The 25,764-nt window shown below is 44.4% G+C and overlaps 1 protein-coding gene across 1 annotated transcript in view; it reads right to left on the reverse strand.

The window, feature by feature from the left end:
- The window catches only part of MARCHF10 (membrane associated ring-CH-type finger 10), an 83,575-nt gene that overhangs the window by 6,928 nt on the left and 50,883 nt on the right, over positions 1–25,764 (reverse strand). Inside the window, exons 7-9 of the mRNA XM_012747480.3 lie at positions 16,346–16,512; positions 14,003–14,112; positions 1,926–2,039 (exon numbers count right to left, since the gene is read on the reverse strand). Of these exons, the coding sequence (XP_012602934.1) occupies positions 1,926–2,039; positions 14,003–14,112; positions 16,346–16,512 (391 nt within the window). The remainder of the gene's footprint in view (positions 1–1,925; positions 2,040–14,002; positions 14,113–16,345; positions 16,513–25,764) is intronic.

A 25,764-nucleotide genomic window follows, 5' to 3' on the forward strand; every position in this document is an offset into this window, starting at 1 on the left:
CAACGTGAGTGAGCCCTCCACTTCCAGCAGGTAAGGGGGAGGGAAGGAGCGTTTCTCTCCCAACTTAGTGCCTCTCTTGTACTAAATATTACCCTAAGAGAGACACAAATCCAAAAGGGTGTGAATTTGACAAAAACCAGATGGATTCCTACTTTCCCTAGGGTGCCTCTTAACTAATTGTTTGTACTTGTTATTGCCCGGTAGTTTAAGGGGGTGAGATCTATTTCAGGGTTTCTCTAATTAAATGTGAGCTTGAGGTGAAAGAGTGTCCCCTGGTCCTTTCTTTTCATTCTGGTTTCCAGCTTGTTCCTGGTGCAACTTGTTCCTTGTACAGGATGGTTTTACTGGAGGGTTCTTTAGAATCAATGCTGTAGAGCCTTGGTTCTCAACTATTGGGTTGCCTTGTTTGCTGTCTCTCATGTTTGCACTGCAGTCCTGGCGGCTAACCTTAGCCTGCATTGGCTCTCGTTGGGCCGTCTGTAACCTGATCAACCCTGGCTGCTCTGAAGTTCAATGTGCAATAAAAAGTTCATTAAAAAGATGTGGAATCGGGAGGAGGGGATGGGTATATACAACCACAATGAGCAAGATGTGCCACATTTGGGGGATGGACATGCTTGAAGCTCTTACTCCAGGGGAGAGGGGGGCATGGGCAATATATGTAACCTTAACACATACACCCCTATAATATGCTAAAAAAAAAAGATGTGGAATCACGAAAATGAGGTTACAGAAATGTTAACAAAGGATCATTTCCTGCTTCTTTTACTTTTCTCCTTTCCTTTCCTTCCCTTTCCCTTTCCTTTCCTTCTTTCTTCCTTTCTCTGAAGAATTGTCACCGTTAAAACCATTGGAGAGTTAAGGAAGCACAGGCCTGGGTCAAAAAGAGGAGGAGGAGACAGGAAAGTGGAGAGGGGGAGGGGTGCATAGGGTGGGGTGCCGAAGTGTCCCTAAAACTGCCTTGTAGCACCTTCAGTGGCCTGTCCACTGCCTCACTGACTTGCTTTCCAGTCTCGACCTTCTGACACGAGCAGAGTTCAAGACTCAAACCTCCAGGTGTCCTGGGAACCCAAACGCTGCAAACGTATCAGCCCCTGGCATGACCCTAAGCCAAGTGAGGGAGGTGTCCCCTCTTGTCCGGGCTGCAGAGAGGCGTCTGATGAAGAAGGAAGTCCCTTGGGGCTCAAGGTGCTGACTCAGCAATGACCAAGTGCGCTGGGACACATCAGAGGTCGGCCAGTCCAGCTCCCTCATCTGGGCTGACTTTGCTCAGGCCAGGCTCCAGTTGGTGGCAGAGCTGGCTTCTCCTTCCACATCATGTGGCTTCCTGGAGGGCCCTGGTTCTCTTGTCAGAGCAAGGACAGCTACAGATGATTGTTCCTGGTAAATACACTGTCACTTCTCTAATGACAAATGGTGCCACCATCAGCACCTTTACTTCTTGGTCTCCTTCAACAGGCACACACACTGGCACAACACACCCTGGGACCCAGAGCGAAACGGGAAGAGGGGCTCCTTCTATGGTTTGATTGGTTTTTAAACAGCTCACTTGTGGGAAGGTCCCTCTTTTTCACAGATGCATCCTGCCTGGCTAGGGGCACACCTACACACAACTCACACCCAGCCCGGGCATCCTTGCTGGCCTCTATTTTGGGGGGCAAGTATCCCTGGAGACTGACCGACTTACATGACCATTTAATTATTACTCATGTGTAATAGTAAGCAACTATGTGATTATCACTTACTTTTCAGCCAGAGGGTCACTGCGTATACACTTAGCAGCTGCTAAATCTTAGTCTTAACAGTGACAATCCCATATCCTACCAAGTGACCGTGGGGACCTCAACAGATTGCACATCTAGTAAACAACACTGCCAGATTTTTAGGGCTTCTTCCGGACAGCTCTGGGTCACAGCCAGACTTACCCTCTCGCGCACGACCCAGTTGTAGTTCAGTCTCGTGAGTTCTGCAAACCTCTGCTCATAGAGGTGAAGCAGCAGCACCAGGTACAAGCCTGAATTCATCAGCTCATTCTGTGCCTAAATATGGAAAAGAAAGCTCTTAAGTTCATCCATAAATTATTCATGATCCAAATTGTGGGGTGCAGGGAAACACGGCTAAGAGGTGACAAGAAATGGGGAAAGAGCCCCAGCCCCAGGGCCAGGCCTGCCCTTGGTCAGAGCTGGGGCAGGTCCGGCGTGGAGGCGGGGCAGTCATGCTCCTCCGATTCTTGGCTACCTACTGGAGGATGCTCTGAGAAAGATCCAGTTCCAAGCTCAATCCCGTTCCACAGACATTTATGGAGAAGTTACACGTGCAAAGCCTTGAGCTGGGTGTCATGGGGAACAGAGGGTGAAAAACCTTAGAACTCCCTGCTGGGTCCCCATCTCCTGGTGCGGGGAGACAGCCTCGTTCACAGACAGCCCCAGTACAAGCCGGATGTGTCGGGTGCAACAACCGAGACGCACAGGGGAAGAAAGGGATTGGCTAGCTGGGACGTGTGGACGTGTGGGTGTGTTGGGTAGGCTTCTTGGAGGAGGTGGTCTCGGGTGGTCCTTAAAGGATGGGAGGCTCCAAGGGGTGGAAGGGCCTTTCAGACAGAGGCACTCAAGGCCAGCAGAGAGGCAGGGGCAGAGCGGGTGGATCGTGCGGTGGGTGGCACCCCTCCTCGCTGGCTGAGCTAGAGGGTAAGGGAAGGGTATTTGAGTTAAAAAAAAATCTGGGCGTGGACCAGGGAGGTGGTGAAGTGGGGACCATGTTAGGCAGGACTGAGGAGTTTGGGTGTCGTGCTGTGTGTGTGGAACTCCTGGTGTCTTGAGCAGACAGTAAACAGGATGAGATCTGTGCCTTGAGAGTTTTCTGGGGGAGAGTCTGGGACGCCCATGCCACGAGGCTGCTGTACTCTCCCAGATCCCTCCTTTGCCCAGAGAAAGGGGCCAGACCTTAGTTCTGTGTGTTTCTTCCTTTACAACTGGGCTTATCGATGGCCTCACCTAAGAGCCCCTCTACCCCCAGCTGGTCCATTGTCATTTAACACCCGGAGAGCACCTGCCCAGGCAGGGGCTTGGATTGCACTAGGGACCTCAGGGCTGGCCTTTGCCAGTGCCCTTCTTTGTTCGCTCTGTTGTTTTCATGCACCTGTTTTGAATGCTCCTGGCCTGCCCTTTTACAGGCCTTGTCCATAACTTCCTCTCAGCTGTCACAGATGTCACCTTGCAGAATCTGATGAACCCTCATTTGTCCGAATCATTCCTTTGCTCCCTGACTCCTAAGCATTCGTCACTTTTTTTTTTTTTTTTTTGAGACAGAGTCTCTCTCCATCGCCCAGGCTAGTGTGCAGTGGCGTCATCACAGCTCTCTGCAACCTCAAACTCCTGGACTCAAGCGATCCTCCTGGCTCAGCCTCCCGAGTAGCTGGGACTACAGGCATGCACCACCATGCCCAGGTAATTTTTTCTATCTTTGGTAGACAGCAGGTCTTAGGCTGGTCTCCAATACCTGAGCTCAAGTGGTCCTCCTGCCTCGGCCTCCCAAAGTGCTGGGATTACAGGCATGAACCACCGCGCCCAGCATTTGTCTTTATTGTGTATACCATCTCTTGTACTTGTTGATGTTTCTGCTTTTTTAAGCGGTGGATTGTGTTTTGTTTCTCTCACTGGTGCTCAGAGCAGGTGCTACGCAGGGAGAGTCTGGCTGTCTGGCTGGCCGTGGTGCCTGTCTCAGCTCCGGTGCCCGTGTTGCCAGGCCCCACTCTTGGGACCCTTCATAGACCTTCCATAAATCAGTGGCATTCGCAACGACTCCTCCCCCTCTGCAGGGGAAGGCGGGGAGGCTCCCATCTGTCTTCATGCCAAATACCCATGGTGGGGGATGGAGGGGTTGGGGATCGGCCAGGCAGTGCTCAGAAAGCCGCCCAGCCCTGGGGGACTAAAATCCTAGCAGAGGGCACACTCTTTACGTCACCCCTGGGAAAGGTTGGAGCTGTGAGTCTGTTTGCCCAGGAGAACGAGGGGTGAAGGGTAACATGACTGCTGGACTTGACCCAGTGACCACTTCAGCGTCTCATCTTCCTTCTTCCTGCGGCAGCCCAGGCGCCTCACTGGCCCATCTCCCTGTTCCGTTAGAGCCAGGGCAGCTCAGGAAGTTGGCACAGAACACACCTCTTCCAGGACCAAATAGCTGCCAGAAAAGGTGCGGAAGTTGAGCAAGGATCAATGTGCTCTTCCCTCTGAATCAGGGCCAACTCCCGATCTTGGTGACAGCTGGCCCCAAGGTCACTGCTGAAGGCTTCTCCACCGTCCTACAGACCCACCTTTGAGGGCTCAAGTCCGCTGTCCTTAGCGGTGATTTAGCCTCCTATTTTTAGCCTTTGGTCGTGTTTTCTGTGCTCTCCTGACCTTGGCCTAGAGCAAGAGAGCAAGTTGCTTGTTTTCACTTTTTCTCTTTTAACTGCCTCCTCCCACCTCCGGTAAGGACAGTCTTGCCAGCCACCTCCTCTGGGAAGGCTTCCTAACATGCCTTCTAGCGCCTCCACCACCCAAGCCTGGCCCTTGTTTGCTTCCTGGGCCACGGCTTCCTCCTGCGAGCTGCCGCCAACAGCCTCCTGGCCAGCAGCCTTGATGCTCAGAGACACTCTGACGCGCAATGGCAAATCCATCAGCTAGAAAATGGCTTGGAACTATCAGGTTTGTCAGAGCATTCAGGGAAATCATTTACTTTTTATGACTCAATAAGGCCCAGAGGCATGCAGATGGGAAAATATCCACTAATGTTTTCTGCAGATAATTCGAAAAGTCACTTCTAGCAGATTGTGTCTCTTCTCTGGTCTGTGGGAGGGAACCTGTCACACGGCGCCATAAATCTTGCCGGTTCTGTCCTCCTTTATGTACGCCCTGCTTGGGCCAGCAGTCAGAGCAGGCATTTGACAGCCAACTCAGAGCCATCTTTTATACTCCCGAGCCACAAGTCGGGGGATTTGTTAAGTGCAAAAGTTCGAAGGTGTTTGCTTGGCAAGGCCGCGTGAGCCGGGTTTGGAGTGTTATTCATCGGAGCTGCTCGGACCCACTCCTCCTTCGGCCCAATTGCATGACACTCTGACCCCCACACGGAGCTGCCTTTGTGCACCAGACTGAAGGGGACAGGGGTGGTACAAGGGGTGGGGGCAGTAAAGAAGAATAAGGCCAGCCCCTTCATTCCACGTTTTCCTCTATTTTCTCCATTTTGTTAATATTCAGTTCATTTCGGCCAAAAGATTTGTTGCTGATGGAAATTCTCAATAAAATCCACTTGAAGAAGCTGGCAGCCTGTCCAAAAGTTTTATCAAGTCTTCAACTATATTCAGGAGATGCTCCCAGGTCTGAGGGTGATTAGGTGACTGTGTATCCGAGGACATCTGTCCTTGGCTGAGATGGAGCGAGGCCAGGCCTATGCTTCAGAGCAATGACAGCCAGAGCCCCTCCTGAGTGGCAGAGCAGCAATGGCAGGAGCATGTCCTGTGCTCAGTGGGCCTGGGCCGTGAGCACACCTTACCCGGAAGGGGGGCGTCTGGGGCCACTGAACACTGCGACTTTGGGCAAAGAGTTTTAACTGTGCAGGGTCAAAGTGACTTCATTTATAATCTGGGAGAAGTAACCTCTGTTCTGTCTGTTTCCCCAAAGTGTTACGGTAAAATGAGCTAATATGTGGTATTTGAGAAAACACAAACATCCTATGAGAGGCAAGAATTAAGGACAGGCTAGATGAATTGGGCGTGAGGTCCAGGAGGGCAAGGCCTCTGTCTGTCTGGCTTGTTCCTGCACTCCTGGGGCTGAGCCCAGTGCTGGTGTATGTGTTTAATAAAGACATATATAGATGAAACAATGAGAAAAAAAGTATAATTTTGGATCAGGCAGTGTGGCCCATTCAGCTATGAATGTTGACTCTAGTGGCTCCAACTTTAACATGCATCAGAAATACTAGCGGGCCTTGCTGGGCGCTGCTGCTCTCTTCTTCCCCGAGTTTCTGATTCATTGGGTCTGTGGGGAGGGCCACGAGTGCACACTTCTGACAAGTTCCCAGGTGATGCTAATGCTACTGGCCTGAGGACCACCCATCTTTGCGAATCACTGTTGTAAACCAAGGGGCAGCCGGGGAGCTGAATCTGGCCTGTAGATGTGCTCTGGTTGGACGGAAGGAAGAGAAGAAGAAGTCCGCAAAGAATAACATGAGCATCTTTAGTTGGGTGGGGAGAACTGTCCGTTTTGTCACTTGCCACCACTCCTAATTGCATGATACCTAGAAGATGCCAATCGTTTGCGATCTGCCTGGACTTCGCGGTACTGGGGTATATAACTTGTGATCTAAACTCTTCTGAAACTCATTTTCTCCTGGCCATGTTGGAGCCTGGAGTGTTATTTGGCTCTCTGCATGTTACGATAAGATTTTCCTTCCACTCAAAAGCGAGCGCCCAACCAGAATCAAGCATGAGTCCCACTTCCACGTTGAAGCGAATGTTCGTAGAAGGAAACATGGAACTGCCTTGGAAACATGGAATACAGCACTTCCAGAACATGGGCAGTGGGTGCCGAATCCTGTTGGGCTTAATTATTAGCTGTCCTTCAGTAAGGAGGGAAGGAGGGCCACACTGCCACAGGCCCTGACAGGCTTAAGATTATTATTATTATATTTTCTTTTTCTCAGGCCTAAGATTAGACCGCCAGGCGCCAGCATCCCAGGTCCTGGAGAGCCACAGCTGGTTTAGTCTAACAGGTCACTCACCAGACAGCCTACGGGAGTTCCTAATCGAGCTACTTGAGGCCTCGTAACAAGCTGTGACCCCAGGAAGCCCCTACTGGAACCACCCAATGTCAGGGGCCCGGTAGGCCCACGAGCAGCATTTGTCCTGCTGGTGCCAGAGGTATAGAACCAAAGCAGGACAACCTGCTCGGATGTGGGCCCCCCACACACCCGAGACCACTGACCGTGTGGACTGGGCCCCTAAAGGGCATTCCCCGGCCTGTGGTCTCAGATGTCTCAGACTTTGCCCTCAAGGGCCTGTGGACGGAGGGCCCACCCTTTTTCCTTCCTGCTCTTAAACATCTCTCCTGCAGGAAGGCCTTCTCTGGTCTTGAGAGCAAGTCGGACCCTCCGCAGCTGTTCCCGCAGCGTCCCAGGCGGCCCTTGCTCTGGCCTCGCGCACAGCAGCTGCTGCCGGGTTGCTGTCTTCCCTGCCGGAAGGCAGCGCCGCGCTGGCCCCGTGCGCCATGGCCTCGCCCGCACGGGGCTGATGTGCAGCAGGCGCTCAGCATGCGCTTTAAAAGTTAGTTAAACTTGTATGTGCATTTTGCCACAGTTAAAAAAAAAATTAATACATGGCCCCATCTCAGACCAATTAAATAAGAATCTCTTAGGCCTGGGCATCAGCATGGTGAGAAAAAAAAAAAAAGACCTGTAGTTGTGTATCAAGCTGTCATTTGGGGTGGCAAATTAGGGGAGTTTTTGGGTGATTTTTATAATTAAATTAAAGCAAAACAAAAAACCAAGTGGGGAAATGTGCAACAGCTGGTCAGTTGAGGTCAGGTGAGAGCCAGGCTGAGCTGCAGCCAGTTCCAGGCCTCTTTTGGTTTTGCGCTTGTCTAGATTTGGCACCAGCTGCCCCACTCCTCGGTGAGGGGTCCCATTGGCCAAGGGGTGACCAGCAGGAGACCAGAGGCTGGGTGTCTGTTCTCCTGCGTCCGCTCTGCTGTGTGCGGGTGGCAGTGGCTGCCTTTCTCTCCTGAGGCCACAGGCTGTTGGTGACTCTCCTTAGCTACAGCTCTCGTGATCCTGGTACGCAACGCCCCCCCCATCCCTTCAGGGCTGGGGACCGCACTACGAGTCCCAGGGCGCCTCCTCATCCCTTGTTGCTTCCTTCTGCTGCCCACATTTCCACCTTCATTCAGCGCCTCTCACTCACCGCCTTGAGTGTGTCGCCATCTCTTTCCCACCCGGACCCCGGCTGGCACAATTACTTCTACAGTTCTTTCTAGAACGTGCTTGCTGCCATCGTCTCAACTGGGAGGACACAGTGAGGCCAAGGGCATGAGTATGGCCCCATGGGGGCCAGTTGGCTTTGTCTTTTCAGTGAGGGACTCTAGCCTGGTCCCTGTGCACGTAGCACTCTCCCCTGAGTGCCAGACAGGCTGGGCTTCTCCACGGCCCCAGGATGCAGTTCTCATTCGCCGACACAGACGCTGTGTCTGCTAGGGCAGGTGCTCATGTCATCCTACATCCAATGCCACGAGGTGGGGATTGCCACCTCCCACTTTGTACAGAGAGAGCTGAGGGCCAGAGTGTCCGTAGTTTCCCCAAGGTGACAGAGCAACTCTGGGGGAAAGAATAGGGTTCAGGTTCAGATATATTTTTTTTTTGAGACAGAGTCTCACTTTGTTGCCCAGGCTAGAGTGAGTGCCATGGTGTCAGTCTAGCTCACAACAACCTCAAACTCCTGGCTCAAGCAATCCTTCTGCATCAGCCTCCCAAGTAGCTGGGACTACAGGCATGCGCCACCATGCTCGGCTAATTTTTTGTATATATATTAGTTGGCCAATTAATTTCTTTCTATTTATAGTAGAGACGGGGTCTTGCTCTTGCTCAGGCTGGTTTCGAACTCCTGACCTCGAGCAATCCGTCCGCCTCGGCCTCCCAGAGAGCTAGGATTACAGGCGTGAGCCACCGCGCCCGGCCAGGTTCAGATATTAATCAAAGCTGGTGTTCTCTTCAGTGGGACAGGCTGCCTCGGGCTACCAAGGTACGAACATTTTAGTACAAATAGACAAATTTGCTGTTATTGGGTCAGGTGGCAGCAGTTTGGCAGAGGGAGAACAATGTGGAAAGGTTTGGGACCAAAAGGTGTCTTTGCTGGACCCTGGGCTACACGGTGACTGTGATGTCTGCAGATCATTCTGGCAGCGTGGTGGGTCACCCAGCCTTATCTGGACATGTCCTTGGGAAGTCCACCAGGCTCCATTTTCTGGAATGATCTATTTTTTGAGATGAACCTGTCTGCACCCTGGCTGGCTCCCTGACCTCAGGCGCTCAGAGGGCCTGGTTCCTTTGAATATTTTGACTCCAGTATGCTCAGCATCCAAGAATGTGAGTTGCTCTGTTTCTCATCTCAGATCTTAGTGCCTGACAACTATGACTGAGTGATGTGAGACCTTCAGGCCGCAAAATACTGAATTTATTTCTCAAGAAATCCTTTTCTCCTTTCTTTTCTTTCTCTAATTGCCTGATGTCCAATCTCTGCAATGCTGGTGTGGCGTTATGCCTGTTATATCAAACTCATCAATTAAACTATTCAAATATCCTTCATGCTTATCAATGTTTTGTTCTTTTGCCGAGCACCCTTAGGATTTTAAAAAAGGAAACTGCAGAGTTGCCCAGACTCCGTTGTCAAAATGTTTGCCAAAAAAAGGTCTAGATACAGGATAATGATCTAAAAGCTAAAGTGATTCTCCCTGTGAAGGGTGATATTTTGGTTGTTAACAATGATTTTATAGTTTTAAAATTATGTGCTTTGCAGTTGTGATTATTAATCATTCTCCTAATCATCTTATGAGGGAAGGCAGCCTTAAATTATAATGGCCATGATGGGATATTTTCATTTGGTAACTATTTATTGATTGATCTAGAAGGTGGAAGGCACCTTCTAGATCAGCACCATCCAATAGAATACAATGTGAGGCACAAATACAAACCACGTATGAGCCACATTAAAAAAGTAAAAAGAAACTGGTAAAATTAATTTTAACGTTATATTTTATTAACCCAATATATACAAACTATCATTTCAATATATGATTTTTACATTCTTTTTTTTTATATTTTACATTCTTTTTTTGGTATTAAGTCTGTCTTAATTAAAAAGTCTTTATTTCTCCTTCACTTTTTTTTTTTTTTTTTTTTGAGACAGAGTCTCACTTTGTTGCCCAGGCTAGAGTGAGTGCCGTGGCATCAGCCTAGCTCACAGCAACCTCAAACTCCTGGGCTCAAGCAATCCTACTGCCTCAGCCTCCCGAGTAGCTGGGACTACAGGCATGTGCCACCATGCCTGGCTAATTTTTTTTTCTATATGTATTAGTTGGCCAATTAATTTCTTTTGTATTTATAGTAGAGACGGGGTCTCGCTCTTGCTCAGGCTGGTTTCGAACTCCTGACCTTGAGCAATCCACCCGCCTCGGCCTCCCAGAGAGCTAGGATTACAGGCGTGAGCCACCGCGCCCGGCCTCTCCTTCACTTTTGAAGGATAATTTTGCAGGATACAGAAATCTAGGCTGGTCGGTTTTCTCTCAACTCTTTATATATTTTGCTCTCCTGTCCTCTTGCTTCACGCTTGCTGAGAAGAAGTCCGGTGTAATTCTTATCTTTACTCCTCCCTGGAGAAGGTTTCTGGCTTCTTTCAGGATTTTTTTCTTTATCTTTGATTTTACCCCCCATTTTAAATATGATATGTCATGGTGTTAGGTTTTTATTTGTTTGTTTTGGCGTTCTTCCTGCTTTTCGAGCTTCCTGGATTTGTGGTTTGGTGTCTGACATTAATTTGGGGAAATTCTCAGTCATAATTGCTTCAAATATTTCTCTGTTCTTTTCTCTCTTTATTTTTCTGATATTCCAACTATGTGTATGTTATACTTCTGTGTAGTTATCCCACAGTTCTTGGATTTTCTGTTCTGCTTTTCAAGCTTTGGCAGTTTCTTTCTTTTTTTTTTTTCTTTTTTTTTCTTTTTTTAAGACACAGGGTCTCACTATGTTGCCCGGGATGGCCTCAAACTCCTGGGCTCAAGCGATCCTCCTGCCTGAGCCTCCCAAGAAGCTGGGACTCCAGGCTCATGCTACCATGCCCAGCTCAGTTTTGGCAGTTTCTATGGAGATATCCTCAAGCTCAGAGATTCTTTCCCCTAATGTGTCCAGTCTGCTAATAAGCCAAGCAAAGACATTTTTCATTTCTGTTACAGTGTTTTTGATCCCTAGCATTTCTTTTCATTTCTTTCTTTCTTTCTTTTTTTCTGGACACTATTGATTGGAAATTTTAAATTTTTTTCTTTCTTTTTTTTTTTTTTTAGAGATAAGGTTTTGCTGTGTTACCAAGGCTGGATTCAAACTCCTGGGCTCAAGTGATCCTCCCACCTCAGCTTCCCGAGTAGCTGGGACTACAGGCAGGCACATGCCACCATGCCTGGCTCTAGTATTTATTTTTCTTTCTTAGAATTTCCATCTCTCTGCTTACATTGTCCATCTGTTTTTGCATTCTGTCCACTTTATCCATTAGAACTATTAGCATATATGTTTTTATTATTTTTTTTTATTTTAGCGTATTATGGGAACACAAGTGTTAAGGTTACTTATATTGCCCATGCCCCCTCCCCCCTCGAGTAAGAGCTTCAAGCATGTCCATCCCCCAAACGTTGCACATCTTACTCGTTGTGGTTGTATACACCCATCCGCTCCTCCCCCTTCCCACCCTCCCGACACCCGATAAATATTACTCCTATATGTCCACTTAGGTGTTGATCCGTTAATACCAATTTGCTGGTGAGTACATGTGGTGCTGGTTTTTCCATTCTTGAGATACTTCACTTAGTAGAATGAGTTCCAGCTGTATCCAGGAATATATAAGAGGTGCTATATCACCATTGTTTCTTAAAGCTGAGTAGTATTCCATGGTATACATATGCCACATTTTATTCATCCACTCATGAATTGATGGGCACTTGGGTTGTTTCCATAGCTTTGCAATTGTGAATTGTGCTGCTATAAACATTCGAGTGCAGGTGTCTTTTTCATAAAGTGACTTTTGATCTTTTGGGTAGATACCCAGTAGTGGAATTGCTGGATCAAATGGTAGATCTACTTGTATCGCTTTGAGGTATCTCATATTGCTTTCCACAGAGGTTGAACGAGTTTGCAGTCCCACCAGCAGTGTAGGAGTGTTCCTCTCTCTCTCCGCATCCACGCCGGCATTTGTTGTTTGGGGACTTTTTGATAAAGGCCATAATCACTGGAGTTAAGTGATATCTCATTGTGGTTTTGATTTGCATTTCCCTGATGATTAGAGATGTTGACCATTTTTTCATATGTTTGTTGGCCATTATTCTGTCTTCTTTTGAGAAGTTTCTGTTCATGTCCTTTGCCCATTTTTTGATAGGGTTGTTTAGAACCCTTAGCATATTAATCATAATTGTTTTAAATGCCTGGTCTGATCATTCCAACATCCTTGCCATATCTGAGTCTGTTTCTGATGCTTGCTTTGTCTCTTCTGTGTTTTTTGCCTTTTAGTATGCCTTGTCAATTTTGTTTCGCTAGCCAGACATCACGTAGTGGGTAAAAGGAATGACCATAAACAGGGTTTTAGTAATGTGGTGGTAAGGCGTGGGGAGAAGGGAGGCATTCTATAGTCCCTGTGCTTCTGGACATGAACTTCTCAGCTGGGGTTGAGTGTTTCCCTTCTTCCAGTTAGGATGGGCTCTGATACAACCCCAGAAGGTTAGGCTCTGGTTAAATTGTTTCTTCTGAGGGTAGACCTTGTTAACCTTTGCACTCGGATGTCGAGTGTGGATAATGTCGAGTGGATACTGAGAAAAAAGCAAGCTAGGGCAAAAGGTTAAAAAGAACACAATGCTCTGGCCTATATCACAATAATTACTTTTCCTCTCTGCTGCCAGAAGCATGAGGGATTTTTCTCTGAGATTTACTGTAAGAATCTGGTTGAGCTCCTAGAGATAAAACTCACAAAAGTGTGGGGACACTCCTATGCCGGGGTCCCCCTGGAGTTTTTGACTCTCAGATTTGTCTACACTGAGCCTCTGGCAATTCATTAATTACAGTTTAGGTTTCACTACCCAGCCCTGGTTCCCACAGAGGATTCTGCTCATGAGCCTCTGCTCTGGTGAGGAGCTACACTCTCTTCCCCTCTCCAGTTTTAGGGGCTGTGGTTTGCCCTGTGACCTCACTTTTCTTATGGATTTAAGAAGAGTTGTTGATTTTGCAATTTGTTCAGCTTTTTACTCATTGTTAGGATGGAATAACAACATCCAAATTCTTTTGTGCCCAACTGGAAGGCATATTAAGTTTTGGAAACTCAGTGTGTATTTAATATAGAATTACATGATATTTTACATTCTTTTTTTTTTTTTTTGGTACTGCAGTCTTTGAAATTCATGGTGTATTTAACACTTACACCACATGTTGATTAGAAAAGCCTCCAGCTCATTAGCCACAGGAGGCTGCTGGCCTCCTTCTTGGACCTTACAGCTCTAAATGGAAGATCGTTTGCCTGAGAATTGGGTGATTAACCGTTATCTCAGGCCTAAATCACCTTTCTGCCTGAGGTTAGCTAACTTTCTCACAGTATTATAAATACAATCCAAATGCTTCATGAGAGGTAATTCATGAGGTGTTAAAAAGCACACAGTAGGCATTTACTATGTGTTTATTAGCCTTAGGTGAAGCAGTTCCTTCTTACCCCAGAGTTACTTGATGTTTAAATTGAGGACAATTACCTCCCAGACCCTGAGATGTTTTTTTTCTTCTTAGGGTTATTAAACTGAAATTAAAAATTACCTATGGGGTACAAGGTACACTACTTGGGTGATGAGTCTACCAAAAGCCCAGACTCCACCACTGTACAATATATACATGTAATGGAATTCAACTTGTACCCCCTAAATCTATTAAAATGAAATAAAAATAAACTTAAGTGACATCAGCAAATTTGGGTGTGGAGCTTGCAAGACTTTTTTTGCTATTTCTGTTGTGTCCAGCTGGCCACTCCAGCATCCTACTTTTGTCCCCGACAGCAGGAGGACCTCAACCCAGGACAACCAAGGCTTTTCAACTCTCCAGTGTTCCAATTTAGGGATTTTCCCAAAGAAGTGAGCTAAATGGACATCATCAGACTCACGCCACACACGGGCCTTCTACATTGGAAGGCGAGTCTCTAACCTACGTTAGCCTCTGAGGCCGAGTGGGCGCAAGTGTGTCTTACCCGGGACTGCCGATGCTTCTGGTAGAACTCAGTCATGTTGAGGTCATCCAAGTCGACCAGCAGGCCTTGCTTACACATCTCACAGGTCTTCACGGCGCCAAGATCTGCTCCTGAAATCAGATAAAGAATTATATGGTGCCTATAACCGTGGGTCTGTTTGTGTTGGCACTTTGGACAGGTGATATTTTGAGAGTAAATCTGTGTGTGTTATGAATTCTGAGCTTCAGTGACCTTCATTTAAAGCTAGTCATCGTCTGTGGAAAATGACCTTGAATCTGAGAACGAAAAGATTTCCTTTGTAATCATTTATTATGTAAGCTTCATAGTAGTGAAATTCCCATGACTTTTAAATAACAGATCTTGCTTTCTATTTAAATATAAACATGATGGTTCATAAAATTGAAATTGCTACATGGAGACTAAGAGTCTGTAACACAGGTGTTTGTAAAAGGAGTGAATATTCGGGCTATTTTTTTTTTTCTTGTGGACCTGACGCAGGTCCAAGTAAATAAATTAGTGAGGACCAAATAGATGGCAGAAGCTATTCTCAATAAATGGCTTAAAAAAACCTGTCTTTACTCCCACCCAGGTGACATTCCGACATGCACAAGTGAGAGAGCAAGGGGCCACGTGTGGCACTGGTTACAGTAGCATCCAAGGCCAGCACCTAAGCCGGAGCTCAGCCTCACTTGGGAGAAGAAATATGAGAAGGCTTCCTTTGTTGCTATTTTTATAAAAACATGCAGGCTAGATCAGCATTTTTCCTCCACTTATCCCATTCCCCAGTGCAGAAGTACAAGATGCAGAACTGTGGCTGCTCTACGCAAACATTCTGCCACGCATTTTCCCCCTTAATTGCTGCATTTTTGGCAAATAATGTACTAGTGTTTAACTCACGCATTAGAAAACAGAGGAATTATTAGTTACCTTATCTATTTGGTAAAGATAGGGCTTGTGCAGTTTTATAGCCCAGTTCTATTTCACCACTGGGGATATAAAATAGTAAATAATAGAGACTTTCAAAGGGCAGGATAAACAGTAATCCTAATCCCTTATCTGCATATTGTTTGCTTGATTTTTTTTTTTTTTGGCATTTTCCAATCTAATCCTGGTGAGCATACCTACGTTAACATGGGTATTTATGAGCATTTAGCAGCATTTTCATGGCATGTTTCATGGGTACATTTTTCTGCGCGAGATGTTTAATTGGCTTAAATTTCTAGTAGGAAAAAGCATTGTATGGCTCTCATTGCTTCGCTCTCTGAAGGACTGAATACTTTCCTTGTTACGTGGACATGCGCTGAAGCATCTTGATCAGTGGCCTTCTGTTTCTCATGCTAGGGAAGGCGCATACATGGAAAAGGGGTTCAAGGACGAGAGTTAAGTTAATGTGATTATCCCATGTGTTCATTCTCTGGTTAAGTGGTGTGCTGTCGTTGGTGAGGGGGCACGGGAACATCCCATGGGGACAGGGTAAAGCTCTAGGTGTCCCGGGTGTCCTGGAATAGTGATAATTAAGGCTTAGGACATGGCAGAGGGGAGAAATAGAATCTGGCATGAGGTGAAATGTTTTCAGAGAGGTGTGTCTGAAAGGCGCAGCAGCTATTTTCTGATCAAGTTGCTCTTTGCATCGCTGTTCCATGCTTTTCGTTAAAGTTGCTCTCATTCCTAAAGCCACGTTTTAAAGAAACCTTCTGTTCCCTGCCAAGAAAACTACAGCCGCCCTACTGATATGGCTGTATTTAGGTTAAAATCTCCCCAGGGAGTTGAGAAGGGGCTGCACACCCAGTAATAGGATCTGTTAGGGAGCTGTCAAAATCAGCACATGGAAATCTCTTTATCTAATATGGTTCTAGAAAATTGGATCAACACTCTTCTTACCCCTGTTGCAAAAAGGGCAGCCTTGCTTATTTTCTGTGGCGACAACTATTCCCCTCCCCCAAATAAGAGGGAGTGGAGTTGTGTCCTGCTAGACCTTCTAAGTAATTTTTGCGGGGTGTGTACAAGCTGGGCCTGGCTCCTGTGTACTCGCTGAGCTTCCACCACCGATCCATTTCTTCTGGATCCTTCCTCCTGGGAGGCGATCTTAGCATTTCTGCTCCGGCCTCAAGCAGGAGTAGGATTCGATGGCATATGTTGCCAGGATTCTTCTCTCAGACTTGAAAAAATTCGTTTCCCTCCCATAATTTGAAGACAGCACTTATAAGCAAGAATCCTGAGCTCGGCCACGTGTCCTGTTCTGCGGAGGAGAGTGAGCTGATGACAAGGCTGGGGGCCCACACTGTGGTGTCTCATATTAATTATATGCCGCGGCACGTTTGTCGCGCTTCCTTTCCCGCCTACCTGATGTTATTTTCACTTCCAGCCACTTTTTCAGGCACTCTTGATGAACAAACTGCAGGCTTCCCACACAGCCGCAAGGCTCCAGGAGGGGATTGCTTGGGGAACCCCCGGCTATCTGACAGATGCGACACATGTCTCCTTCCTCCTCGGAGTCCTCCTCCAGGAGTCTAAATGGAAAAGAAGCCCTTGTGACCAGGAGGCTACACGTTCGCAGTTTTCACAAGTACTAGTTCCCAGGGCACTGGCGGGCAAAGGAAGTGGGAGCGATGCTGGGCCTCCCCCACTCCCCCCTTGGAGAATCCCTCCGGATCCGGTTCCTGGTGACGGATGTGTGAATTCTTGTTTTATATGAGGCTCCTCTGTGTAGTTGTGGATACGTGTGAGCTGACTTGGGGGACCGGCACTGCCACCACGAATCAAGAGGTGGAGGAAAAGGCTCCACAGGGAACAGGGGTAGAGGCCGAGCTCCCCTCCTGGTCTGCCGGCTGTGTGGCATGTGGCTGAGTGCAGGGAATTCATGGTCAGGGGCCTGGGTTTGAGGCCCGCCTCTGACACTTGAGAGCCATGTGACCTTGGACAAGTTCCTTGATCTTCCCCAGACTCTTGTTTTCTCATCTGTAAAATGACGGCCATGGTGATAACACCGCTGCCACCTACTTGACAGGGCTGTGTCCACAGACTGGATGTGTGATGATGGTGAACCCGCTCTGCAAACTGTAAAGTGCAGCCAGTCTGGCAGAGTATTTTGCACAGAGTCTACTCGGTAGATGTTGGTGTAGATGAATGATGAACCAACAAACCTGGACGCAAGCTCACTAATAACATGACACTTGCCAGCAAATGATGTCAACATTCCAGCATGTGAACTGCTGGAATCTGATGGCGACAAGACTTAGTGAAAATGTAAGCAAAGATGTGTGTGTCTAATAAATGGTGAGGGAGGAGGAGCTGGTTAATGTTCATGCTGGGAGATATTAAGAACCCTAAGGCTAGCCGGGCGCGGTGGCTCACGCCTGTAATCCTAACACTCTGGGAGGCTGAGGCGGGCGGATTGCTCGAGGTCAGGAGTTCGAAACCAGCCTGAGCAAGAGCAAGACCCCGTCTCTACTATAAATAGAAAGAAATTAATTGGCCAACTAATATATATATAAAAAAAAATTAGCTGGGCATGGTGGCGCATGCCTGTAGTCCCAGCTACTCGGGAGGCTGAGGCAGAAGGATTGCTTGAGCCCAGGAGTTTGAGGTTGCTGTGAGCTAGGCTGACGCCACAGCACTCACTCTAGCCTGGTAAACAAGAGAGACTCTGTCTCAAAAAAAAAAGAAAAAAAGAACCCTAAGGCTATTTTTTTCTTTAGAATTTTTTTTCCATGGGACTGGGGGCTATCTGGTTAAAGAAAGGAAACTGGCTGAAGACTAAAATTGAAGGCAAGGAAGAAATGAACATTGCTCTGGATGTAGAAATATTTGCTCAGTCTCTTGAGAGACCTTTTTCCCCAAGAAAGGGAAGCTCAATGAAAAGGAGCAGAATGATAATTTTCCATTATGGATATTCTGAATAATTCAAAATATATTTTAAATATTGAGGTCTCAATACATTTCAATAGATTTTCCATATTTTCATAAGTAATCTGGAAGAACAAGTATACAGGGGAGTAAATGCCCCGAGTGATGAAGATAAACTATAGGGAGATCTTGCAAGTTTGAGAAGATAAACAGAAAAGTGGCAGAAGAATTTTAATTCAGGCAAGTGCAAGGAAGTGCTTTTGGAAACAAGTGATCTAAATCAGTGGTTTCCAAATGAAAATAAATGGTCATCAGGTTCACCTGTAGGAACTTTTTAAACAGATGCCTGGACTCCACCCTTAGAACTTCCGGTTCAGTACTTGGGGCCCAGGAATTTGAATGTTACAATGTGTCAAGTAGGTCTGAAGACCACAGATCTAAACAGTAGGATCACGGGCTCCATGTGAACTTTCTATGGCTAATAAATACTCGATTCTGAACATAAGGTTCTTCATCTTCTCAACGGTATTAGTGGGAATCCACTGACTACTTTATTGGAAAAAAAAATTATTTTACAAATAAAAGTGAAGAAGAGACAGAAAAGTACAGAAAAGAAAAATCAAGCATAAAGTCCTCACCCCAAAGGAACCACTGGTTATTAGCTTGGTGTGCCACCTCTGTTCTTACTTCTGTGCACATACTTCTCTCAGAGTTGAGATTGCTTTCAGGATAGCTCAAGATAGCAGGCTAAGCACTCCCATCAATCTCCTTCCCCACACAAACCTCTCAAAAGGACCAAAGAAAGATAATTGTATAGAATGAATCCACAATGGTGCTGGGAAACAAGCAGGCCAGAAATAATGAGGAATTCCTGGAAAGTAGACGCAGATGCGATGGCACTAACAACAGGAGAGGGAATCACAGCCCAGCGCAAGCCTCCACTAGTTGCGAAGGTAACTAGCTCGAGAACTGCTTCAGCACCTTGGGGCCCCACCGTCCCCTTCAGCTACCCCGAGCAGCAGGTAGCAGCAGTGCCTTTCCCCAGGTGAGCGCGCTGGAAATGCGTGCTAAAGAAAGGGCAGTTTTCATAAAGGCCAAGGTTTTAAAAAGCTCATTGATAGCATCCACGTACACAAAACCTCCCCTTTAGGAAGAGGATCGCAGAGGAAGCAGGGCACGCAGCTGCTGGGGACAGCTGGGGAGGCTGGCTGCCCTCTCTACTGAACCGCCCATTCCTTCCTTCATGGAACAATGGGGGGCCGCCCGTCACATGTGGAAACCAACAGCATGAATGAGAGGGGACAAGAAAAAGAAGCCGACTGACTCTAGAGGAAATACTAGTTCAGGGAATGGAGGAGATTATTCTCAGGGAGATTCCAGAGGATGTTGCCGGCTGTCACATAAAAGGAATGACCAGAGATAAGGATTTCTGGATTAATTAAAAAAATGTGATAATAAAATAAAAAAAATTCCAGGTGTAACAATATTAACAGACAAAATATAATTCAGGGCTAAAAAGTATAAGGCTATATATTGATCAATCAACAAGCAGAGATCAGGCATTAGCCTTAATGCACCAAATTAAAGGAAAATTCTTACAAATACGAAGGAAAATGGGAGATTCCAAATCACAGTGGGAGATTTTATTAAATCTCTCTCAGAAATTGACAAATTCATCTGGGAGGCCAAGGCAGGAGGATTGTTTGATATCAGAAGTTTGAGACCAGCGTGAGCAAGAGCAAGATCCCATGTCTACCGAAAATAGAAAAAATTAGCTGGGTGTAGTGGTGCATGCCTGCAGTCCCATCTACTCCGGAGGCAGAGGCAGGAGGATTGCTTGAGTCCAGGAGTTTGAGGCTCCAGTGAGCTCTGATGATGCCACTGCATCCTACCCAGGGCAACAGAGCGAGTCCCTATCTCAAAGAGAAAAAAAAGAAAGAAAGAAAGAAAGAAAGAAAGAAAGAAAGAAAGAAAGAAAGAAAGAAAGAAAGAAAGAAAGAAAGAAAGAAAGAAAGAAAGAAAGAAAGAAAGAAAGAAAGAAAGAAAGAAAGAAAGGAAGGAAGGAAAAGGAAAAAGAAATTGAAAAATTCAATAGAAAAGAATGAAATATAAAGGATTTTAATATATGTATTTTATGTATGCATACCAACAAAGAGAGAACAGAGAATATACAACCTTTCCTAATGCCATAGCATATTTATAAACATAGAATATGTATTGGGGTACAAAAAAATACAAGTCACATTTTCTGAAATCACAATGCAATTAAATTTGGATGGTCCATAAAAAATTTTAAAAGCAGGGTAATAAAAGGAGACTTACCATATCAAACATTTTTAAAAACCCATAAATATGTAATAAATAAAAATGTATAATTGATATAGTATTTCAGGCAGATTAAAGGAATAGAGGTAAAGCCTAGAAAGAGACTGATAAGGCCGGGCGCTGTGGCTCACGCCTGTAATCCTAGCTCTTGGGAGGCCGAGGCGGGAGGATTGCTCAAGGTCAGGAGTTCAAAACCAGCCTGAGCAAGAGCGAGACCCCGTCTCTACTATAAATAGAAAGAAATCAATTGGCCAACTGATATATATATAAAAAATTAGCCGGGCATGGTGGCACATGCCTGTAGTCCCAGCTACCAGGGAGGCTGAGGCAGAAGGATCGCTCGAGCCCAGGAGTTTGAGGTTGCTGTGAGCTAGGCTGACGCCACGGCACTCACTCTAGCCTGGGCAACAAAGCGAGACTCTGTCTCAAAAAAAAAAAAAAAAAAAAAAAAAAAAAAAAAAAAGAAAGAGACTGATAAGGATTAGTATATACCAAGAAGGCATTTCAAATTAGCAAGGAAAGGATAGAATAATTGTGAGACAACTGGCTAAATATATGGAAAAGAAAAAGATCTTAGAACCCCACCCCATACCATGCACCAAAATTATTCTCTATGAATTTAAGTATAGCTACCACAAATTAACTACTTCCTGTGTGCCAGGTACTCTATGACACATAAACATTTAAAGCCTCATTTAATTTTCACTGCTCTTTGAAGAGTATATATTGTTATTTCTATATTCTGGATAGAAAAACAGATTTTAGAAATGAAGGAACTTGTCCAGAATCGTAGAGCTAATAGTTGGTAGAATTAGGAATCAAATCTAGAAGCATAAGACAGCAAAGCTTATGCTTTTAACCTATATGATATATAAAACTAGAATATAATAATACTAGAAGAAAATAATTGTGGATACTCGGGTGAGCACTGGAGTTTCTAATCATGGCACTAAATGCAAAAGCCATACAGAAAAATACTGCCAGATTTGATTGCAAAGGATTTTAAAATTCCATTATGTCAAAAAGATCATATACATAAAATACAAAGTAAATAAAATGGGAAAAGTGAAAAAGTATCTGCACAATATTTGACAAAGTATTACTATAGATTTTATGTAAGGAATGCTTACATATTCTAGTAGATAAAAACAATACTAACATTCCAATAGAAAAATGGGCAAGGGATGGGATCAGGCGATTACAAATGAAGAAATGCAGATTAATAATAAACAGAAAAAGTTCAACATAGCTAATAAGCAAAAAATTTGCCAATTAAGGTGATAAGATAATTTTGGTCTAATTGTTTGAAAAACATTAAGAAGAATAAAAATCCCTGGAATTGGCAAGGTTGCAGAAAAACAGGACTCTCATAAAATGGTGAAAAGATTGGTAAAGTGTAGAACTTTCCTAAAGAGCATTTGACAATACACATTAAGAGCCTTAAGAATGTACACTCCCTTTCATCTGCAATTACATATTTCAGAAGTTATTCTAAGTAATTAAATCTAGATATGCTCAAAAAGGGAGGCTGATCAAATTATAATAGACATATTTAATACAAAATAACACTGTAAAATAAGTATCAATAAGTATAGGGTTTGAAAGGAAAAAAAATCCAAACCATTATTCATAGCTGGAACAAATTTCTTTTTTTTTTTTCTTTTTTTCTTTTTTTTTAAATGGAAACTGCTGATGGAATGGAACAAATTTCTACAAAGAAAACCCTAAATAAGCCACAGACAAAAATCATGAAATTAATAATGTTTTGCAAAAATACACAGATACTATATAGTCAATTGGATTTCTATACATTGGTAACAAAGTATTATTGTTTCAATAGCAAAAACAACAAATCAAAGAACTGAAGGATAAATCAAAAGACTTTTATGAAGAAAATCACAAAATTATGCTGAAAGGCATTAAAGAAGAAACAAATGAGAGATATACCCTGCTTATCAAAGAAAGACTCTATCTCAAAGATGTCAATTCTTCCAGAATAATCAATGTAATTCCAATCAAAATCCCAACAAGCAGATTCTTGAGTATATAGTCAAGGACTCTTTAAAGAACAAAGCAGGGAAGGAGGCTTACACTGTCACTTATCAAAACTTATAAAAGCTGCAAGATAGGGCCGGGTGCGGTGGCTCATGCCTGTAATCCTAGCATTTTAGGAGGCTGAGGCGGGAGCATCACTTTAGGTTAGGAGGTTGAGACCAGCCTGAGCAAGAGCGAGACCCCTTCTCTACAAAAACTAGAAAAATTAGCCAGGTGTGGTGGCATGCACCTGTAGTCCCAGCTACTCAGGAGGGTGAGGCAGGAGGATCACTTGAGCCTGGGAGTTTGAGGTTACAGTGAGCTATGATGATGTCACTGCACTCTACACAGGGTGACAGAGCAAGACTCTGTCTCCAAAAAAAATAAATAAAGCTGCTGCAGACATTTAGATGGTTTGGTATTAGATTAGGGGAAGAAAAAGAAAGACCAACGAACAGAATAGAGAACCCTGAAGCAGACTCACGCTGTGGAGGCATGTTCTGGATGACAGAGGTGACCGTGCAGATTAGCAGAGAAAGAGCCTGGGACAAGTGGGTGTTCATAAGGGGAGAAATAAAGGTTACCTCATGCCGCATATTAAAAATCACTTCACATTTAGGCCCCCAAATCCATTTCACATTAAGTCCTAAACGTGCAAAGCAAAACTAGAGACTTTAGGAGAAAACAGGAAGACTATCACAATGACCTCAGGTTAAGTAAGGATTTCTTAATCAAGACAAGATACAAATCACAATCCATAAAGAAGACGGACACATTTGACCACATTAACATTAAGAATTTGTTTTCATCAAAAGGCAGCATAAAGGAAAAAAAACTACAAATTGGGAAGAGGTTTCCAACACATATCCATCAAAGGATTAGATGAATAGCCCCAATATATTAAGGTCTCCTAAAATAAAAGAAAAATATTCTAAGAGAAAAATGTGCAAAAGACATAAGTATTTCACAGACTAGGAAACACAAATGGACAGTTGACATTTAAAAGAGCACATAAAATGCCTAACCTCACTAATGGTCTTGGAAATGCAAACTAAAGCCACAGTATCATTTTATTCCCATCAGATGGGCAAGTTTGAAAAGCCAGTCGATGCAAATGTTGTCAGGGATGCATAACATTAGACATTACTGGAGGGACAATAAATTGGCATTATTTAGCACAGTGGAAGATGTGCTCCCTGCCAGCCCAACAATTCCGCTCCTACACAAATATCCCAGAGAACTCCTCCCCCGTGCACCAGGAAACACGTTCATGCGGCACAGTTGGCAGAAAACAGCGAACGACCTAAATGCCCATCGACAGGAGAATGGCTGAATTGTGGTAGATTCATACAACGGAATACTCTGTAGTGGTGAAAAGGAATAAACTAAATCTAAATATATCAACAAGGATGCATCTCACTAATGACGTAAGAGGAAAAAGCAAGTCACGGAAGAACAGAGACTCCATTTCTACAGAGTCCAAAAATAATACTAACATTTCTAAAGAGTTCAAAAATATTCACGATGTATTGTTTAGAAATACATATGTACGTATGGTAAAAGCCCAAAGCAAAACACCTCAAAACACAGCAAAACAGGCCAGGCACAGTGGCTCACGCCTGTAATCCTAGCACTCTGGGAGGCTGAGGAGGGAGGATTGCTTGAGCCCAGGAGTTTGAGGTTGCAGTGAGCCATGGTGATGCCACTGCACTCTAGGCAGGGTGACAGAGTGAGACTCTGTCTCAAAAACAAACAAACAAAACAAACAAAAACCCCCAGCAAAACAAAAAGCAAAAGGCTGATAAATGCAATGCAGGAATGGTGTGTATAGAGGGTAGGGGATAAGAGGGCTGGGTGGGTTAGGGGGATTCAGAGGGCTCCAGTGTGTTGGGAATGTTCTGTCAGCTGGAGGGTCGGCCCGGGGACGTCTGGGTTTGTGTGTGTGTGTGTTTAAAATTCTCTAAAGTGTATATGTGTTATATACATATTTATAAGTATTAAAGTAAGTAACTGAGGAGAAATATTTAACAAGTACAAATGGCATTGAAAAATGGGCTTGAAGTAGGCACATTATAGAACAATATGAACCAATGGTTCATAAAAATTGCATTTATATGCAAAGATAAAAGACTAGAAACAAAGTTTTTAACAGGACTTATCTTAGGATGATAGGGTTACAGGTGATTTTTCTTTTAAGTCTATACTTTTAATATTTTCTAAAATGAGCAATTTTATTTTTTTATTTTTTTTTATTTATTTATTTTTTTTTAATGTATAAAAACCAAACTGTAAAAAATGAGCAATTTTAAAATAACAAGAAAAGCATAAGGTTTATTACATACAGAAAAAAGAGTGCCTGGATAAACTAAGTACATGAATAATAGCTATTTAATGCAAGACTGTGCCTAGAAGTGGATGCATTCTAAAAGAAACTATTTTTAGCTCAAAGGCATCTCTTTAGGATGTTAGAAGTCCAAACTTCTGAGAAGTAGGTTTGAAGCTGTATTTTTGGGTAGGTGAGAATTGTGGGGTGTGAGGTCCCTTGGCCCTTAATCATGGATTGGTCTTCTGGTAGCCTGTTTAACATGGAAAAGAAAAGGTACTGCTAACTAGAAAGTTACTTCATTACTGGAGTTGGATAAAAGACATATAGGAATATGCATGCATTCTATGTCCCATTTTCTTACATTTCTAATTCATTGCCATGGAATTTTCTCACTTACAAATGAATGTCAACAGGATAATTCATGGCCCAAATGAGCCATGCTAACAACATACACAGAGGACTCACATTCCAAGGATCAATTTCCAGATCAGTAAGCCAAGCTCAGGGCATGGTAAACACAGATCATAAACAAAATGGTCGAATCCTGACACGGTATTTAATGATGGCTTTAAAAAGTATCAGATTTCATGGCTCTGAAATATCCCAAAATCATCTCACAAGAAAAGAAAGATCAAAGAAAAGGGCGACTCAGAAAAGATCTTATTTCTCTCTCTCATGCATGAAAAAGAGCACATAAAATGGAAGCCGTGGTTACCCCAGCAAAGCCCTTCAGAGAACTGAAGTAACTATGGTAACTGGGAACGGTCTTTTAGTTTGTAAGTTTCAAATTCTAGAACTGTTGGTTGGATTTGGGATAAGTCACGTGAGGGAGAGCTGTGAACTTCAGGCACTGAATGGTTCATTCTCTGGGGAGATAGTAACCTTTTCGTAAAAATATCTTGGTTCCTAATTGCTGAAAAGAAGAGTAAGCCCTACGTATTAATAGCAGTCAGAAACCCTTGTCCCTAGCCTTTCTTAAAGTATGGTATTCAAGGAAAAGACCCTTAGGGAATACTGAAGAAATTGAGCAGAAACACCAAACTTTTCTTTATATATACACATGTTGTAAGAGCAACAGAAGAGAGACAATTTTCTCGACATAAGCAACCATGTAAAAAGTCAAGGAAGGGCCTATTTATGACTTAAAATTCCCATGACTCTGTAATGAAAGCAGTGTTTATTTCAGCATTGTAAAAATGGGGGAAAATATATATTCATATATATAATTATG

This window comes from Microcebus murinus, chromosome 18 (genome assembly GCF_040939455.1).
Source record: "Microcebus murinus isolate Inina chromosome 18, M.murinus_Inina_mat1.0, whole genome shotgun sequence".
Classification (NCBI taxonomy): Eukaryota; Metazoa; Chordata; class Mammalia; order Primates; family Cheirogaleidae; genus Microcebus; species Microcebus murinus.